The 16116-nt window shown below is 52.0% G+C and overlaps 8 protein-coding genes across 8 annotated transcripts; 3 read left to right on the top strand and 5 right to left on the bottom strand.

Moving 5' to 3' along the window:
• Positions 1 to 872: 872 nt before the first annotated feature.
• Positions 873 to 2738, top strand: M409DRAFT_23970 (uncharacterized protein; the record flags this gene model as incomplete). Its single annotated transcript, XM_033807031.1, has 3 exons — positions 873 to 1110; positions 1161 to 1808; positions 1861 to 2738. The coding sequence occupies 3 exons, from the start codon at positions 873 to 875 to the stop codon at positions 2736 to 2738; spliced, it is 1764 nt and encodes a 587-aa protein (XP_033666569.1).
• Positions 2739 to 2854: 116 nt separating this feature from the next.
• M409DRAFT_67054 (uncharacterized protein) lies at positions 2855 to 4778 on the bottom strand (the record flags this gene model as incomplete). Its single annotated transcript, XM_033817231.1, has 5 exons — positions 2855 to 3005; positions 3063 to 3129; positions 3159 to 3529; positions 3578 to 3923; positions 4760 to 4778. The coding sequence occupies 5 exons, from the start codon at positions 4776 to 4778 to the stop codon at positions 2855 to 2857; spliced, it is 954 nt and encodes a 317-aa protein (XP_033666568.1).
• A 533-nt stretch (positions 4779 to 5311) lies between these two features.
• M409DRAFT_23968 (uncharacterized protein) lies at positions 5312 to 6239 on the bottom strand (the record flags this gene model as incomplete). Its single annotated transcript, XM_033807030.1, has 2 exons — positions 5312 to 5439; positions 5519 to 6239. The coding sequence occupies 2 exons, from the start codon at positions 6237 to 6239 to the stop codon at positions 5312 to 5314; spliced, it is 849 nt and encodes a 282-aa protein (XP_033666567.1).
• Positions 6240 to 6835: 596 nt separating this feature from the next.
• On the bottom strand, positions 6836 to 7345 carry M409DRAFT_23967 (uncharacterized protein; the record flags this gene model as incomplete). Its single annotated transcript, XM_033807029.1, has 1 exon — positions 6836 to 7345. One exon carries the CDS (start codon positions 7343 to 7345, stop codon positions 6836 to 6838), a length of 510 nt encoding a protein of 169 aa, XP_033666566.1.
• Positions 7346 to 8095: 750 nt separating this feature from the next.
• M409DRAFT_23966 (uncharacterized protein) lies at positions 8096 to 8612 on the top strand (the record flags this gene model as incomplete). Its single annotated transcript, XM_033807028.1, has 2 exons — positions 8096 to 8225; positions 8284 to 8612. The coding sequence occupies 2 exons, from the start codon at positions 8096 to 8098 to the stop codon at positions 8610 to 8612; spliced, it is 459 nt and encodes a 152-aa protein (XP_033666565.1).
• A 164-nt stretch (positions 8613 to 8776) lies between these two features.
• On the bottom strand, positions 8777 to 9706 carry M409DRAFT_36870 (uncharacterized protein; the record flags this gene model as incomplete). Its single annotated transcript, XM_033810628.1, has 1 exon — positions 8777 to 9706. The coding sequence occupies one exon, from the start codon at positions 9704 to 9706 to the stop codon at positions 8777 to 8779; it is 930 nt and encodes a 309-aa protein (XP_033666564.1).
• Positions 9707 to 11801: 2095 nt separating this feature from the next.
• M409DRAFT_23964 (uncharacterized protein) lies at positions 11802 to 12722 on the bottom strand (the record flags this gene model as incomplete). The annotated part of the gene is made up of 1 exon (XM_033807027.1): positions 11802 to 12722. The coding sequence occupies one exon, from the start codon at positions 12720 to 12722 to the stop codon at positions 11802 to 11804; it is 921 nt and encodes a 306-aa protein (XP_033666563.1).
• A 915-nt stretch (positions 12723 to 13637) lies between these two features.
• On the top strand, positions 13638 to 15934 carry M409DRAFT_23963 (uncharacterized protein; the record flags this gene model as incomplete). Its single annotated transcript, XM_033807026.1, has 2 exons — positions 13638 to 13870; positions 13927 to 15934. The coding sequence occupies 2 exons, from the start codon at positions 13638 to 13640 to the stop codon at positions 15932 to 15934; spliced, it is 2241 nt and encodes a 746-aa protein (XP_033666562.1).
• Positions 15935 to 16116: the final 182 nt, after the last annotated feature.

The following is a 16116-nucleotide window of genomic DNA, read 5'->3' as shown; positions in this document are numbered from 1 at the left end:
GCATCACAGCTCACTACACGCACTCATTGAACATGGCATGTCTGGCTTCCATCTCCTTATATGGACCTTGTGAATGGTCGCCACTGAACAAGTTGTGGGCCAACAGGTTTTGAAAGGGCCTAGGTCCGTGCACGCGGCTGAGGCTTGTATTCCAGCCTTGTTAGCACGTGGAAAGTCTTGACTCAACAGCTGATCGTATTCGTGGTTTACTACTCGTTTACTCTTCAGTATCAGATCAACTGTACGCAGACTCTGAGCAGGTTCGGTTATCAGTTGATCGGCAGCGAGTCCGGTGTTCGCGAGAAAATGTTACAGACAGTCGATGCTTCCTGGTTCTCGAGCACCTCAAATCCACGAACAGCGGAGCAAGGGGCTCGATCTTACGCGAACGAGCGCCCTTGTGACAACTATACCTCTATATATGAATTGATGCTGTTGTTCCTGCTCGCTTGAGGTTGCGAGCAGCACTGTTCCCGAAACCGTCAAAGCCGGCCAATTTCCCGCTTATTCATGCGTTCAGGGATACCAAAGAGCAGGCCCAGATGCTTCCTTGCCGGATTTAATCGCCTTTACCTTCCTGCACACCACGCGCATCCCACGTGGACCTGGACAGACTCGCGGCACCGCATGCTAGAGAACGAGCCTAGATGCCCCCTCACAGGATCTCGCGGTCTATACCTTGAAACCTTCCTGCACGCCACGCGAGACCTCACCCACCATGGCGGACCGGAGTAGTGCACTACCTCCAGCCTCCTTCCCCGCACGATGGTCTATATGTTCCCTCTGGGAGCTGATCGTCTGCTAGGCTGTCCCATCCTCACATTTCAGAACTTTGATCCGCGCAAGACTGGGAACAGCATCAGCTGCATACTATGGACGAGAAGCCTGGGCCAGTCACGGTCGAATATGGACCAACTGATACAACAAGCGACATTCAGCCTACTCAGAGCAATGAGCCGGGCATCGACGTTGTGGTAGTATCGCACAAGAGACCTTACGGAGATGTCAACTTCATAGGCACATACGTGGCTGCAGGGCTGGGGGCATGCAGTGTATATGGCGCCTTTGTTCTGCCAGCTACATCGCTTTCGTACATCAACACAGCGATTGGTATGTCATTCAACGAAAAGGGATGATGTCAAGCTAATGGTTGTGATAAGGCCCTTCAGCGAATATCACCGGGGTCGTCCTAGCATGGACGCTGTGTCTAGCCGTTGGCTATACTTTGGTCGGCCGTCTTTCAGACATCTTCGGTCGGAGATGGTTCTTCATTGGAGCCTCCTTGCTCGCGACCCTGGGCACGATCATTGGCGCTACAGCCCACGACGTGAATCAGCTCATCGGCGCCAATGTACTGCTCGGACTTGGAGCGGCGGTACAGCTGTCCTTCAACTATATCCTTCCGGAACTTGTCCCGATGAAGGACCGCTTCTACGTGGTCAGCCTGATCTTCATTTTCGCTCTCCCCCTTTCCGGCTTTGGACCTGTCATTGGCCGACTCCTGATTGTGCATACGACTGCTGGATGGAGGTGGTTCTACTACATCAATATCATCCTCAACGGCTTGTCGTCCTTGCTGTATTTCTTGTTCTACTTCCCTCCTGCCTTTGGAAAACTGCACCGCAATCGATCACTATGGCAAGAGATTAAGGACCTGGACTTTGGGGGCATAATCCTCTACAGTGGTGGCTTTCTGGTCCTCTGTATGGGACTGTCTTGGGGTGGTGTCGTTTATCCATGGGGTTCGGCCCATGTCATAGCCACGCTGGTTGCCGGGGCTGTGACTGTCGTGATTTTCGTCCTTTACGGTATGTCATCAACTTTCACGCAAGACACATCTGACTGACTGCTCAACTCCAGAGATCTACATGCCTCTCAACCGCCCGCTCGTCCCAATGCATCTCTTCAAAAGCCGTGACTATTGCGTCTTGACGGTCATCAGCGCTGTTGGCGGCATGCTGTACTATTCCCTGAACGTCATCTACCCAACGATGATCGCCGCTCTTTTCACAACGGACCCCGTTCGTGGTGGCCTGCTTGCCTGTGCTATCGGCGGCGGCGTCGCGGCTGGCCAATTCTCCTCCTCGCTATGGGCTAAACCTGGAGGTCAATTCCGCTGGAAGCTTTTCTTCTCCGTCGTGGCCTGCACGGCCTTTACGGCTGCAATGGCCGGAGTCAAATACAACGAGCATGCTGCGTCCGCTCTCATGGTTCTAGCCTCCTTCTTCATCGGCGCCCTGGAGTCACTGGTCGGCATTGCCATTACTTTCTGTATCAAAGATCAGTCTGAGATTGGCGTCGCTGTCGGAGTATATGGTTCCGTCCGTTCTGCGGCAGGCTGTCTGGCCACCTCCTTATTTGCTACCATCCTGATGAACCGTGTCACCCACAACATCGAGCACACGGTTGTACCGGCTCTCGTCGAGGCTGGTCTGCCCGTTGCTTCGGTGAAGCCATTCCTGACGGCTCTGGAGTCTGGCAACAAGTCCGCCATTGCACAAGTTCCTGGTGTCACCACCTCAGTCATTGGCGTTGCGGTGGAAACGACAAAGTGGTCGTACTCGAACGCTTTCTCGTTAGTCTTCCTGGTTACGTTGGCTTTTGGTATCTGCTCGTGCATTGTTGCGTTCTTTTCAGCAGAGGTGGAGAAGTACTATACCGATGATGTGGTTCGACAGCTGGATAGGGGGTTCTTTGGAAAGCATCGTGCTGCATCTGAGGATACAGATAAGATCTAGAGGCTGCTCGAAAGAAGCCCAGGGGAGAGGAACTGTTCTCTAACACAACGAATATCGTGTTTTTCCTAAATCTTATGTGTGTGCACCTGCGTCAATGTATTCAATAATGCACTCATTTAGAGCTTTGAAGATGCCTTCTTGGGTCTCGTGAGCCCAAAATCAACTTCTCTGTACCATGGATATATCGGCGGGCCGTCCTTCTCCAAAGTGGCCTCGAACTTAGGTATTCTCTTCTCGAAGAAGCTGTCGACGCCTTCTTTGACATCACTGTGATCAGAAATACGTTAATCATCCCCTTTGGGTGTTTCTTTTCATCAGACTCACCTCGAGCCACTGATAGAGAATCCGATCGCACTCTCCAAGATATGCGTTTCTTCCGGAGTTGGAGGGCCTCGCCACATGAGCTCCCTACTCAAAAACTCGCAAGTCCACTCGTTTTCTCTGCCATCAGAATTGCAATCTCCAGGGCCCTGCTCAGAACCCTCTCCCTCTCATCGTAAACTTCATGAAAGAGACTCGAGAAGAACTTCGAATCACCCCTTTGCGGCTCACTAGTCGTGAGGAGATATATGGCATTCGAGTACCCGATCAGCCGTGGGAGGAAGAAGGACCAATTCGACTCCATTGTGATGCCCAGTTGAGAAAAGGGGAAGACATATTTCGACGATGCGTGTGCAATTCGTATATCTGCTGCGAGGGTCATTGTCATGCCTATGCCAGCGGCAGATCCGTTCATAGCAACGATCGTAGGCTTCCGGCAGCGGGAGATGGCGAGATTGATTCTACCTCCTCTAGCAAATGTCAGAATCTAGAGAAAATCCGTGAAGTAAAGATCGTACGGATCTCTGTTATCCAGTAACTTCTCCGTCCGTCCCATGGCATCAAACCCTCTTTGCAAATCGATCCCCGCGCAAAACGTGTCGCCAGCTCCTGTTAAGACGACGCATTTCACTCGTTCGTCAACGTCGAACTTTGGGAACAACGACTCCAGATCTTCCATCGCTCGGAGCGTGAATGCATTTCGCTGTCTAGGACGGTCGAGCGTCACTACTATTACTGGAGTTACTGAGGATGCATTCTCGGGATATGTGGTGACTTTGAGATTTTCTAAGGATAACGTGCTGTACGATTCGGGAACGTGATGTTGTATGAGCGTGTTGGTGTCATTATTGATGCTGCTGATGACTATGGGAACTAGATAGACGAAGGTTCGTTGTGGGCAGCGGGAATAGTCGGTCGACGGAAATATCACTTGTGCCGCAGAAACCACTCGTACCGAACCATGTCTCTGATATCCGATTTACAAGGGTTCAGTTTAAACCCCTAAACAGTTCAAGAAGCATCTATTGGCAGAAAGAAGGTGCAATCCTCTGTTGGAAGAATTAGCTTGGCAATCACATGACAGAGTTGGTCCATGCTCTCAAATTAACGTGCACTAAGAAGCCCTCGTTTCCTTAAGTACAAAGCCGATCGATTGAAAATCGGTCTCAAACACAGCAATCTGATATAACTGTGCCTGCCTCTCTGAAAGTGCGATGGAGCGGCAGAAAACCAGGAGGGAGGAGCTTAGAGGCTTTTGCAGGCTCTTGTGCAGTCTCTCGACCTCGTTTCAAGCACAAGCCCCTCCTCATGTTTTCCTTGAGCTCAACTGATCCTTATCCATGAACATCTTCTTGTGCAACAACAACATCGATAGCTGGATTATTCTTCGCAGCCCCCAATCTCGAAACGGTACAACCTTTCAACAATACCGTCAATCGTCTACGGGTTGACAAGATCGAGCTTTCGGCCTCTAAAGTCACAACATACCAGTGAAAGAGGTCCAAAATCAAAGAGATTGAAAATTATCCGAAGGGCTTCATAGATCGACTTGAGCAACGTAACAGCAATCTCAGGACTGTTCAATTACTTGTACGTTGTTACCGTCATTAAAACCTCTAACATCCTGATCTGAATATCTCCTAGAAAGCTGCTATTCTTATTGCTCCACATCAGACAGCGCTTGGTGCAACATGCCCAACGTCGTCGTTCACCGACCATCGGGCCCAAACCCTGACAACGAACCATCAACGCATGATGTTAGGCACGGTAACGTACGGAAATAGTAGAACAAGACAGCTTGTCGAAATCAAATGGCCGTGGTTGAAACGTTATGCGGAGTCGTCGTAGGGTGCCAAGAACCCAAGCAAGTGCTGTGAGATGCAGTTTTGAGAAAGTCACAGACTGGACAACATTGTCTCGAGGGTGGGAGGCGAACATAATTGAAGGAATTTTGAAAGAGTACCTGCACATGTGGTGAGATTCATCCGTAGTACGAAGAGCACGTGGAGGAAAGTAGGCTTGCACGATGCGGTGAAAATTCGGAATATCAGGCTGTCGGAAAGGGGCTCCAAAATACATCTCGTTGGAGACATCGGATTGGCCGCGATAAAACTTGTGTAAAAGAAACCGGAATACACCGGCGACTGAGTATGAATGCTTTGTCAGACTCAACTCTATTGAAGACGAGGGGAGGAGTGTTCTTATATCAGTAGCTTTGATATAGTTCACAAGAACTCGCTTCTAAGCCTAGTCTAGAGGCTGTCTTCGGTCTTCTTCTGGCCACAGACTATATTTATCCGCTCAAAGCCTCCCTTCTCGGCTAGCTCTTTACGTAGACGTGCTTCGAGACCGTTCCATTGATTCTCCCATATGCCAAGACCTAAAATATTCCGGAAACGAAGTACATTAGCTTCCATTCTTAGGTGAAAACACAGCAGAACGAGGCAAACAAGGCTTACCCTTCATTGCACTTTCCATCTCATTGACAACTGCAGCAGGAGTCTCAATACCTTTGATGGCAAGTTCCGCCGTAGGAGCCGTCGTACCCCACGGAACCATGACGTCCCTCCGTTGCACGTTAGTCAGGCCAGCATCTTTCAAGACTTGATCGAGGTCCTTGAAAGGTCTTGCCTGGCGGAAGCTAAAGGCCAGCAGGGCCTCGATCATGTCAATAAACTGCGTAGCAGATTCCGCGTTTCCCGGTATTTCATCCGTATCTGGCTCAACGAGCTGTATCCACCCGCCAGGGCTTAGCAAGTCGGCGAAGTTCTGCACCAGAGGCAATAAGCCCAATTGGGCGCCCCCAGCCAGCGTGAACCGCTGATGGACGATATCAAATGTGCCTTTCCACGATGCTGGCCAAGGGTCTGCGATGGATTGTTTGACAAAGGTAAAGTTGTCCGGCGCTTGATCAGGAAATGCACCGTCTGAAACATCGATGCCCACGTATGAGTGTTGCGTCGGAGCGACGCTTTTTGCGAGGTCTTCTAGCCACCGCCCATTTGCGCAGCCTGCGTCGAGGATGCGCAGATTCGGCATCGATAGGTCGATGGGGGCGTAGATGGCTTGCCCGTTCATGGCGTGCAGGACATTTTCGTGTTGGCCTTCTAGGCGAGCTTGTTCACGGATTTTGTGGTCGGTTTGCTGCATGCTCTGCACGTAGAGTTGCATTGGATCCATCTTGCTATGACTTGATTTGGGGTGGAAGAGTGACGTTCTATGGTTTTGCGGCTGGATAGAACTGATACGTGGCAGTTGCTCGTCAAGGAAGTTCCGCCCTGTGCCGCTTATTTAAAAGGAATGAGAAGTAAGCACAAACGAGTAGAACTAGAGCGTAGGGCTTGTGCTTAAGTAATACGGCTTGTGGATTAGGATGGGCTATAGCTAAAATGGGATTAATGTAGAGTTCTAGTGCAATAAAGTACTGTACTTACTACGTTCATGCTTGTAAAATTTAGGAAAATTAGGCTGTCGAAAAGGGGCTTCGAAACATATCTAATTACTAAAATCGGAGTGGTCACGACAAGCCTTGTGCAAGCTCGCGGCTGTATATGAATGTTTTGTCAGGCTTAAGCAGTGTGTCGAAGATCAATGTTGTCGAATTAGCTAGTAGCGGCAATTTGGAGACGGATGATGGGACTCGCACTCCTCGAATGCGCTGGTCTCTCGTCGAAAAGAGACTGCTTAAGGAGTTCAGGTACGATGGAACTGATATCAGTCAAGTGCAATGCGGACAAATACAACGAGTACAGCAATTGGCACTTTCTGAATGTCTACTACAAAGGCTTCTGCGCTAGGTGACACCACAAATCGTATTTCAACACAGGCCTGCAGCCTTCAATCTCATGGTTGACCTTCACTCGCATATCTCGTGCATCCATCTCACTCATCTCATCAGCCTCCTGCAAGCTCTCAATGAACCCAGCTACGACGACTTTCGTGAACTCAAGCTCTTCGGTCTGAGAGTAGAAGTCTGTCTCGACGCTCTCGAGGCCACGAGAAGCGAATGTGCTCGGGATGCGGTGCATGTCGCCGATTGCCTTCGTTTTCATGTTGTCGACGTAGCGGACAAGAACACTGCGTATTACTGCAGCGTCCTGTGATTCAAACTTGATAGCGGCGATGCCGGGCGTCAGGGGATCAAAGTCGGCCCATTGGATCCAGCCCCCGGGGCGCAAAAGGGCGATGATATTGCTCATGACGATATCCCAATCTTCCTGCCCCAATACTGAATGCAAGAGTCTCACAGCCACGACGTCGAAGCGGCCCTTGTGCTCTGGTTTCATGCCATCTTTGCGTTTGATATCATCAAAAGTAAAATCTGTTGTAGCAAGGCACCACCAATTCAAACCGCCCTCGCCATCGATTGTCGGGAAATGGTACAGCCTCTTGCGACGGCGGAATTGTCGAGACACATGTACGAATTCAAGCCTTGATTGTTCATGGCCTTTGGATTCGCCCGCTCACTGCGGAAGTTATGAGTCAGATCAGAGACGACGTTGGAGCTCGTGAGGATCCGGACAATCAAGTCTGGCACTTTACCCCATCCTATAGAACAAATCTGTCGTGCCAGCTCTTGCATATGCTTGTCATAAGCTAAACTTAGCTTGTACATTCTACATAATCTGGGTGTCTCAATTCTTTACTGCATGCTCCAAGGCTGCTAAGGAAAATATAAAATAGCATTCCTTTTAAGTATAAACGAGACATAGGTCGAAGGCAGCTAAATCAGCAGAACAGCTCATATCCATCGTACCATTGCATGACCTGACAATGACGAGGGCTTAATAATAGCGCCAAACCACCCCTGAGTAGCTAAATCCCCTTCGAACACGGCTGTCGTGTAGCCTCATCGGGAAACCGAGACCAATCGAGGACCCCTGCGTTGTGCGACCCACCCACCCACCAGCTGATCGTCAACGAAAGCGAATGCGAAAGATCCATATCTGGCTACTTAAAGCTTTGAAGCTGAGACTCCATCTCCATAATACACACATACTTTGCTTCGTTTAAACGGGACCGTCAAGGACATAGCGATGGCCTCCAAAGATACCATCCAGCAACTAATCAACCGCCGAAATGAGCTTCTCCAGAAAGCTTCTGAAACACGCAACGTCAATGACTTGATCAAATGGTACTCGAAAGATGCGACGTTCTGCAATGTCTGTACGCCACACACCACAACCCCCAACCACGGCAAGGAGCTTTTCTAACTCCCAGATAGACCAGAACCTCACCATAACCGGCACACAAGCCCTCCGAGAGTTCTACACCTCCGCCTACACCGCCATCCCAACGTTCAAAATTACTTCCGCAGTCAGCACGGGTACGGCGGAATTTGTCGCTTCGGAGTTGGATTGTCAAGGCATGGCTGGGGTTGCTCTTCCGCAGATGGGTATCCAGAAGGGCGCGAGTTTCAAGTTGAAGGGAGTTTCGCTTTTCTGGTGGAGATGGGATGGTGAAGGGGAGGAATGGGGTGGTGGGCTGGATGAAGAGAGTGTGAAGGGGTGGAAGATTGTGAGGGAGAATGCTTATCATCAGGTAGTTGAGTAGGAAGGGGAACGATGAGGTTACGTACGGCCTTTCAATTGGCTTTTGAAGCTGAGCAAGTCCTGTCATCTTTGAGTATCTTGTGGTTCATGAGTGCACTCTTCTCTTGCGAGTCGTCCATGTCCATCTTCCTGGAGAACGACACCTTCCGCCTTATACAACACGACTCAGAAATCACCCGTCCCACCATCCGCAGCCCAAATCTGGCCGCTAGCGAACGAGTTCTGAGGATCAGCTAAGGTAACATACAACGGCGCCAACTCCACAGGCTGCGAGTTCCGACCATACGGACAGTCCCTACCCACCTCCCTGATACTCTCTGTCGTATCGCCCTCAGTCGATAGGACGTTGCTGATGGTCATATAAGGCGCCACTGCATTAACCCTAATCCCTCTCGGCGCAAGCTGTTTCGCCAGGCCTCTCGCGAAGTTCGCCAGCACCGCTTTCGTAGCCGCGTAATCGATCAGATTGGCCGAGGGCACGACGGCCTCGCCGGAAGATGTGAAGATTATGGAGGACCCAGGCGGAAGATAGGAGACGGCGGCGCGGACGAGGTAGAAGGGGGCGAAGACGTTTGTTTCGAAGGTCTGGTTAAACTGCGCGGTGGTCATGTTGCCGATGAAACTGTGGTAGCGACTGTAGCCCGCGTTGGAGACGAGGATGTCCAGGCCGCCGAGGGCGTCGTGGGCGCGGGCGACGAGGTCGGCGCAGAAGGACTCGTTGCGGAGGTTTCCGGGTAGTTCGTGGGCGCGACGGCCGGTGGCTGAGATGTGCTGGGTTGTGATGTCGGCGTCGGGTTGTTCTTCGGGGAGGTAGTTGAAGGCTACGTCGGCTCCTTCTCGTGCGAATGCTATGGCGACGGCACGGCCGATACCTGAGTCGCCGCCTGTGATGAGGGCTTTGCGGCCGCGGAGACGACCTGTGCCGACGTAGGAGGTCTCGCCACTGTCTGGTGCTGGGTGCCAGTTGCTTTGGAGGCCTGGGAAGGATTGGTTGGGCACGATGTAGCTGTTGTTGTAGCGGGTGACTGGGTTCGTGAGTTGGGTGCTGTTGTCAATGATCGCTGAGAGGAACGTTAGCAGAAGCCTGAATGCCATTGATCCAGTTTTGAAAACCAACCTTGAGCTGTCGTTGACAATGGCAGAAAGATACCTATTAATACGATGTTTCGAGTAGCCATAATGTGGGTTCCTGAGCAATGAATTCGGGGTTGAGTATGATTTGGCGATCCAAGACCTTATCATGGTCTTTATATTCATATCCATTCAATGGACATAGGTCAACACTACCTCCGCTCTTGGCCAACTTGACAAGGAAAGAGAGCAACCAATCACTACGAGATGGCCCACGCCAGGGTTTCAGGGAACGACGAAAACGCGCAAATCGTGCCGTAACACTGCACCTACCCGGGATGGGCATCCGTCTTCGGAAGCGTTGAGCCGGCGTGAGAAGACAAAATGGATCGCATGTATGAAGCGTTATGTCCGGCGATGCAAGATGATGTGCAGATGTCCGCGGGCAACTTATGTCGTTCGATTCTTCGTAGAGGATGTGATGGTCGTCCAAGATCCGAGACACCCTGCAAGGGTTTGGTGCTTGCGTAGGTCTTGCATAGACTTTCCCCTAGGAGAGTAAGACCGAAGGCGTACATGCCGTGAACGAGGCTGTCACCCGTCAAGGCTCTTTTCGACATTCAATCCGACGGCAAGGTACACTCTCAGAAATCGGTCTTCAGTGCCGTTCAAGTATTTCCTATACGGCTTCTTACCACACTGTCCATGGCCATCGCATTCCAGTAAACCGAAGGCCTGAAGAATCACCATGGCCCAGTTGTAACCGGCTCAGAGTTCCAGCACCTGTCACTCTCCAGGGTAGATGGTCAAGCGGCCCTGAGAGCGCCGTGCATTACAATGTACGTCTTCAAGATCCATGCTTGTTCAGGGTGATTTGACTGTAGTGTTCGATGCACAAACAAGCCCCAAGCCCCACTTAGCGCAGTGGAGTGTCCATCCTTGAAGTTGCCCATTCCAGACATGTAAACGGTGTGGCGAACTCGCTGGCGCTCATGAAGTGCTGCAGTTCGCTGCGCTGGCTTCCTCCAAAGCAAGAGGAAGCAATTCATGGCTGTGCGATTTTCGGTTGCCTGGTGGAGGGTCACCATGCACGGACCAGCCAAGTTTTTAGCCCCGTTAGGGCAGATAGATCCGTGACATGTGAAGGTGTCTCTCAATTATGAGTACCGACATGCTCAAAATTGCTGCGTTGTATCCACAGTTGGAAAGTCTCATCATGGTGCCATGTTCGAAGGCAGCAAATTGTTGCACTGTCAGCCAAGACATAAAAGTCGGACGGGAACCACCGAGCAGTCTGCTACAGAACCATTTGATGCTCTACGAGATAAGAGTGCAGCTCAAACGTGGCAGAGCCACGCAAAGTCTAGGCAACTATTTCTGGTTCCATCGCTTACTTGTGATCTGGCGCGGGTGATACGGCAATAGATCCTCAGGAACATGGAGTCTGTGAAGATCGACCTTTCCACACCCTTGGGGACAGTTCTTCCTGCCTGTGTGGCGCAGAGATGCCGGACACAGCTCAGAGGAACCAGGCCCTCCTATATTGCCAGCGCCGTCCAAGCAATGGACGATATTAGTTAGAAAACTCTCAGTAAGCCAATCGGCCGACGCTTGCGCGGCGTCCGCTTCGCGGTGGAGGTAGCATGTCCCATTTGCACACGATCTGATCATGTGCCAAGAGGGTTGGTAGTATTCATACGCCATTGTGAAGGTACAGTAATGGACCAGTGACTGCCAAGGTGGACGTGGGAATTGACGTCGTCTGAATTTCGTGTCTCTTGGCGTGGAAAGACTGGCAGACCGAGGACGCAGAATGAACGATCTTGTACTGCGGCTCGTCAGCAGGGCAGTCAGGTATGTGTCATCTTGAGTAATGAGTTCGTTTGTCACACGGCCATCATAAGCATCGTCATTCTCGTCCACTGCAAACGTGTCGCAGCGGGGTCCCGAGATGATCACATCTTTGATATGTTGCCATGAGCATTGGTCTTTATCCCAGTCTTCAGGCGTCCAGCAGATGTGATCCGTTGTATAGCGATCGAATTGGAAGCTTCCTGGCATGTGTTCGAGGCGGTATATAGGTGTTTTTCGTAACGTTGACACCGTTATGCTCCACTGATCAAGCGCGTTGCTGCACTCCAGGAAGAACTGCAGCGAAGAATCCGACGTTTATGTACTTATGGGGTTCAAACATAAACATGTCTGCGCTGCAGTCGGACAGACTGGCTTCGCCGTCGGCAATCATTTGTTGAACAGCTCTGATGTCGCCTGTCATGCATCGGAAGAAGACCTCTGACATCGCAGGACGAGGCGTGAAGATCCGCAACTTCAGATTCCAGCCAGATTGTGCTTGCGTCAGAGAGACACTCCAGATTTTGGAACAGATCCACCGAGGAAGGCGAATGGAAAAATGGCTCCCATGGGCCTTCTTGCTCGAGTTCGCACGTTCTCCGTAGGTTCGCTGGCTTGGCTCCATTCGCAGCTGACCATCGCTGTCCGAAGCGGTGGGACGAGAAACGGACGAATGCGGTATCTTTGCCAGCGCAATGCTATTGGCTTGTGTCTGAGTCCAGATCAGTTGCAGCTGCACGCTTTGTTGCTCCATTCGGGCAAGTTGAGTGTTCTCCATAGCCGACTGCTTTTGCGAATTGTATGTGATCAGAGACAGGCTCAAGGTGGACTTGGCCTGCTCCAGCTCGCCCAGCAGTCTTGCGATGTCTGGGTCTTTGAGTGCTGTATATAATCTGCTCAGAAGTGCGCGTTTCACGCTTACGCTTTGTATCTTGTCAACGATCACCTGTATTCTCGAGGTGGAGACGCGGCACCGATCAAGACAACGCGTAAGCAGTGGTGGATGAGCGGCAGGTTGACTTCGTTCGAGCTGGTCGAGACACAAGCCCATGGTCTCAAGGTCGAAGATGAGGTCTTGGAGGGTGGTTGGTGCATTTTTGATGCTTCCGCAGAAGGCCTTCAGCTTCTGAATACTCTCGACTAGCTGGATTCCAGCCGAGAAGACTCCCAATAGTTCAAATCCAGACATGACGATGAAGGACGTTTTCCATCTGTTTGTTGGAGAGCGGAGACCGGAGAAGGTTCGAAGCTGCCATCACGGCTTCCTTGGATATCATCGTAGCGAGGTGGCTTGGCCTGCAGTACAGTGTCTGCACATGTGGGAGTTGGCACTTGGCTGGCCAGGGGTTTCAACGTTGCGATTCGCCGCTGGACTTCAGCTTTCGAGGACAGCACATAGAGAACAGGTCCATGTGGGTACCTGGTTGCTCCGGTGTGCAGTCCCTGGCAGCCCACGCATTCGCTGGTGGCAGTACCCATTATGAAGGCCGATGAAGCGAGCAGAGTTGCAGGGCCAATTCTGGGAATAAACCAGGCTGAATGTCGGTACTGCTGTGGACGACAAGAGGGAGCGACGTCTGGGCAAGTCAAACGGAGTTTCGTTTACGGAGCTTGTTCCGCACAATTTGATTGGCCGGCGCTCGGAAGATTTGCCCATCCTCAGCTCACACGAGACGGACCAAACTCTCACACATCCAGACTTGACCTTTGGGCTGAAACCTCACCTCCTCCAACCAACTCCTCAAAGCCACACCCGGGATGTATTACTTCTGGCTAGTCGTCCTACCACGCGAGCCGTCTTCACCTCGCAAGACGCTCCAAGCTCCGCTAAGCATTCTGGTGCAGACGAGACAACATCTCCTCAGCATGAACTCTGCTTGAGCCACCATGCATATAACAAGTCTCGCGGCCTTGGCATGTTCTTCCAGAACGACCCTCACCTACATGTCAGCTCATGGACAAGCGCCACCAGAGTCGAGATGTGGCAGCTTGTCAAGTACAGAATCAGTATAAGGTGATGGCGAGGTAGGTGGGCTTCTTGAGCATTTAGACAGGACTCGATCACAAGCACCCTCTTGCCCTCCTCTGCTGCTTGACTACAAGTATGCAGCTCGTACAATTCTGGTCTTTGACCTTGTTGCTGGTCTCTCCCGCCTCTGCAGCAGCTGCAGTACAATATTGCGGTGCTGTTGGAGTCTCTACTAAGCTTCCCTACTTCACATCAGCGTTCTCCACCCTGCGATCTTCGGCGGCATGCGGGAAACATCGTGCTGCTGATACGAAGTGCCAGAGTTATGCGATTGGTACTGGTCTCTGTTTGCACTACGCCTCTCCAGTGTGAGTCAATCAAGCTCAAACAATGATGTTTCGACATGACCGCTCACTTCTCGCAGAGCCAGCCTATTCAAAGCGTCGTCCATAAGCCCGTGGAAACTGTACGATCGTATCTGCGCGCCAGTTGTGCCCAGCTTTCCCTCCAATACCGGGTCAGCCTCAACACCGACTGCAGGCACTGATGGCCATACTTCGATAGACGTGGGAGGCTCAGTCACTTCTCCTGTCATCGCAACGACAGATAGTCCGGACCTTCCATCCAGCAGTGTCGTGTTCCCCACGGACGACAAGAGCTTTACCGTCACCTACACATACTATGAAGAGCCGCTACCAAGCATCATATCGATGGGCTCACCTCCAATTGATGGTCTTCCAGCCCCAACGTCAGGACTGCCCAACCTTCCCTGTATCGTCGACCCGTCATCGACAAACAGCCAGTTCAATCTTCTCGGCTCCAACTTTGTACCCCTGGTCAGCACATCTGGCAAGCTGCAGCCTTTGCCAACTCCGACGTCTGAAGCACAAGCCAAAGCCATGGGTCCGCCCGACTCCGTTGCATTGCCATACTTCTTCTTCCAGAAGCCAGCGTCTGGTACCGGAGCTTATGACATCGTGCTGGCTGGCTCCACGGCTCAGTACATCGCAAAGACATCAATTGGTGGAATGATACTTACATCTGCCTCAACGGGTACAACTGCAAAGACCGTCAATGGGCAATCGATCATCACTTCCATCTTCAACGTCGATTGCAAGGGCCGGATAAGCGTTCAGCAAGGTACAACCCTGTACACTTGGGATGTCAACTCGGACGGAACAGCTGCAACATTCGTGACAGGTGCACCCACCAATAACCGAACTATGGTCACCTACTCGATGCAGATGAAAGCCAAGGCTGCCAGGAATCGACGCAGAAGCATCTGGACTGAAGGTGCCGCACCGCGATGTCCCAACAGCCCTGCAAACCTGCATGCTGCAGTGTTCCCTGGAGCCCGTGGACTGGCGCCGAACGGCTGTGGTGCTGCAAAAGGATTCGACTTTGTGCCAGACTTCTCTTTTGGAAAATGCTGTGACGGCCACGACAACTGCTACGATGACTGCAATCGCGGTACGTGGGAAGGCTGCAACAATCAATTCCACGACTGCATGCGAGGCTCAGGCTGCGACTATCTCAACAACTGGTACTCCTACATTCCCTATCTCGCGTGCCTCAAAGCCGCCGACTTCTACTACTGGAGTGTAACAGGCTCAATTGGCCGCGGCGCATTCTACTCCGCCAACACCGAACGCTGCAAATGCTACTGTCCCGACTCCCAAGCCCTCTGCGGCACCCAGCCCAACGGACCATACACCTGCACCAACCTCTTCTCGACCGACGTCAACAACTGCGGCGCCTGCGGCCGGACGTGCTCCGCCAAATCCACCTGCACCAAAGGCAGCTGCACCTGCCCGATCGACCAATGCGGCGACCGCTGCGTCAACCTGAAAGACAACCCCAACCACTGCGGCTCCTGCAGCACCAAATGCCCCTCCGGCCAAGACTGCTACCAAGGCCAATGCTACCTCCCACCCCCAAATAAATGCGCGTCCGTCGACGGCTTCTCCATCTCTCCACCCGTCGAACAATGGAGCACCTGCCCGCAAGGCTGCTCCGCCGACGGCTTCACCCAGCCCCTATCGCCCTACTACACCGGCTCTCCCACACTCGGCTGGAAAATCGCCAAAAACGGCTACGCCACCATCGGCACGACCGTCAAAATGTGTCCCGGGACGGACTACCTCCTATCTTTCAACACGAACCACTGCGACGGCATCGGCATCCACTGCAACGTGAAATGGAAATTCGGTCAGCGCGACTGGAGCGCTCTACAGGGTTTCCCGACTCCCGACGATTGTCACGATCATGCGAGCCCGCAGTATGAGGTGCCGGGGTTTAATGTGGGGGATGCAGGGACGACGGGGGATGGGTTGGCGCTGGATGTGCCTTTTGCGGTTTATTTGAGTTGTGATGGGGAGACGTTTAGTGTGAAGATTAGTGGGTTTGAGTTGGTTGCTCAGGGGTCGGGGTGATGGGACTCAGGTTACTTGTGAGAAGATGGGTTCAGGCTTTGGAGTTGGTCATCGTCGAAGTGTTCACACGCACCGTTTTGAGGTGGCTGATGGAGTCAAGCCGGCCTAGATGTGCTTGGGACGAATTCCCGCTGCTCCCCGAGACTGATGATTGATACATGTAATGATGCTACTTGTACAGT

The sequence above is a fragment of the Zasmidium cellare genome (assembly GCF_010093935.1).
Source record: "Zasmidium cellare ATCC 36951 unplaced genomic scaffold M409scaffold_21, whole genome shotgun sequence".
In the NCBI taxonomy this organism is placed as follows: Eukaryota; Fungi; Ascomycota; class Dothideomycetes; order Mycosphaerellales; family Mycosphaerellaceae; genus Zasmidium; species Zasmidium cellare.
This window is presented reverse-complemented; position numbering and strand designations above follow the sequence as displayed.